Source organism: Hydra vulgaris, chromosome 14, assembly GCF_038396675.1.
Source record: "Hydra vulgaris chromosome 14, alternate assembly HydraT2T_AEP".
NCBI lineage: Eukaryota > Metazoa > Cnidaria > Hydrozoa > Anthoathecata > Hydridae > Hydra > Hydra vulgaris.
Window position 1 is genome coordinate 13,537,364 of NC_088933.1, and position 1,736 is coordinate 13,539,099.

A 1,736-nucleotide genomic window follows, 5' to 3' on the forward strand; every position below is an offset into this window, starting at 1 on the left:
TGCCACTTTCCTAATTCAATTCTATAACTTATATGAAGGCAGCATTCAAAGCACCTATTCCATGCATGTAATGTGCTCAATCCGAGCTTAGTGGAAACTGTATTATAGATTTTTGAAAAAGCAACATTTAAATTGTTCATATTTAAAGGGGTCAGTCCACAAATACTACATACTTGAAAAGAATTACTTAAAGTCGAAACTATAGCTGCCACTTTTCCATCAATCATTGTGCATTCTAACTTATGTTTAATAGCAAAGGAAATGAAGATCGTTGGTTTCAAATTACTGTTCTTAAAGGAAATATATTCTTGTGTAATAACCTCGGCACTTTCTTTTACATATTGAAATCGCACTGGACGGCAATAAAGTGCAGAGAATGGTTTTTTATTAGTCAATGGTGATTCGCCAGACTCTTTAATATAAGGTTGGAAAGATGCAGGATAGAAATAAAGGTTGTTCCTCAACATTACCGATACTTATCTCGTCTTCTGTACTTTGTTTGTATAATGATTGGCCGGTTGAACTATCAAATCATACTTTGTGTACAAAGACAAGAATTTTTTTGCGCATTGTTACTTGAATCGAACGGACGCGTTTTTTTGAAGCTCTACAACTGTAAAATAAAAAGAATTTAATAATATATTTATATAACTATCATCTTTATAAACCAACTTCGCAACTTTAAAATTAACTATGGCAATAACTACACAAGAAATAAAGAAATTGTTTAAAGAAATGTTTAATGAATTTAAAAAAGAAATGTTTAGCGAGTTCAAAAGAGAAACAGAAGCAATGTTCAAAAAACACGAACAAACAGTTTTAGATATTATTAGTGGAAATCTTAAAATCATAAATGAAAGATTAGATGGAATCGAAAAAAACACTAACGAAAATATAGTTAAAATAAAAAAATTTGAAAAAGAAATTGTAGATATGGCTGAAAGTTTGAACTTCAACGAAAAATTTATTAAAGAACAATTTGAACACCAAAGAAATCAACTAGAGAATGGAAGAATTGAAAACGAAATTTTTAAAGATAAACATCGTAAGCTTGAAGATCGATCGCGCAGAAATAATTTGCGAATAGATGGCTTAAACGAAGATAAAAAAGAAACGTGGGGACAAACGGAAGAAAAAGTTCATTTGTTTTTCCAGCAACAACTTGGAATTAAAGACATAGAAATTGAGCGTGCACATCGTACCGGACAGAAGACAGACGGAAGATCTCGGACAATAATTATCAAGCTCCAAAGATACAAAGACAAAGTGAAGATTTTACAAGAATCGAGTCGACTTAAAGGCACTAATATTTTCATCAACGAAGACTTTTCGCTAGAGACCGTTTCGATTAGAAAAAAATTGTTCGCCGATGTTAAACGAAGACGCTTAAACGGTGAGAATGTTTCTGTTCGATACGATAAAATTATTTTCTTTAAAAATACTATTTTTGAGAATGATAGAAAAAAAGTAAACTAAAATACGCATTCTTAAAAGGAAATCTTTTGAGCATATTTTAAACAATCATGGCTGCATTAAATAATTTTGAATCTCTTGCTTTTAATTTCTTTGAAAAAGAATTTTTTTCCTTGGATGAAAACTTAGATCCCGACAGTAATTTTTATTCTGAGAATTTTTCAGATTGTTCGTATCTTTTTCCAAGCGAATTAGAAGGGTTTCTTTTTAAGAATGTTATTGACAAAAATTCTAATCAAATTAGAATTCTCCACCTCAACATA

The 1,736-nt window shown here is 30.4% G+C and overlaps 1 protein-coding gene across 1 annotated transcript; it reads left to right on the forward strand.

Moving 5' to 3' along the window:
* The first annotated feature begins 693 nt into the window (after positions 1-693).
* Positions 694-1,476, forward strand: LOC136090936 (uncharacterized). The gene has a single exon (XM_065817913.1). The coding sequence runs from the start codon at positions 694-696 to the stop codon at positions 1,474-1,476; it is 783 nt and encodes a 260-aa protein (XP_065673985.1).
* Positions 1,477-1,736: the final 260 nt, after the last annotated feature.

Coding starts and splice junctions, on each gene's coding strand:
- LOC136090936 (XM_065817913.1), top strand. CDS start 694: ATGGCAATAACTACACAAGAAATAAAGAAATTGTTTAAAGAAATGTTT.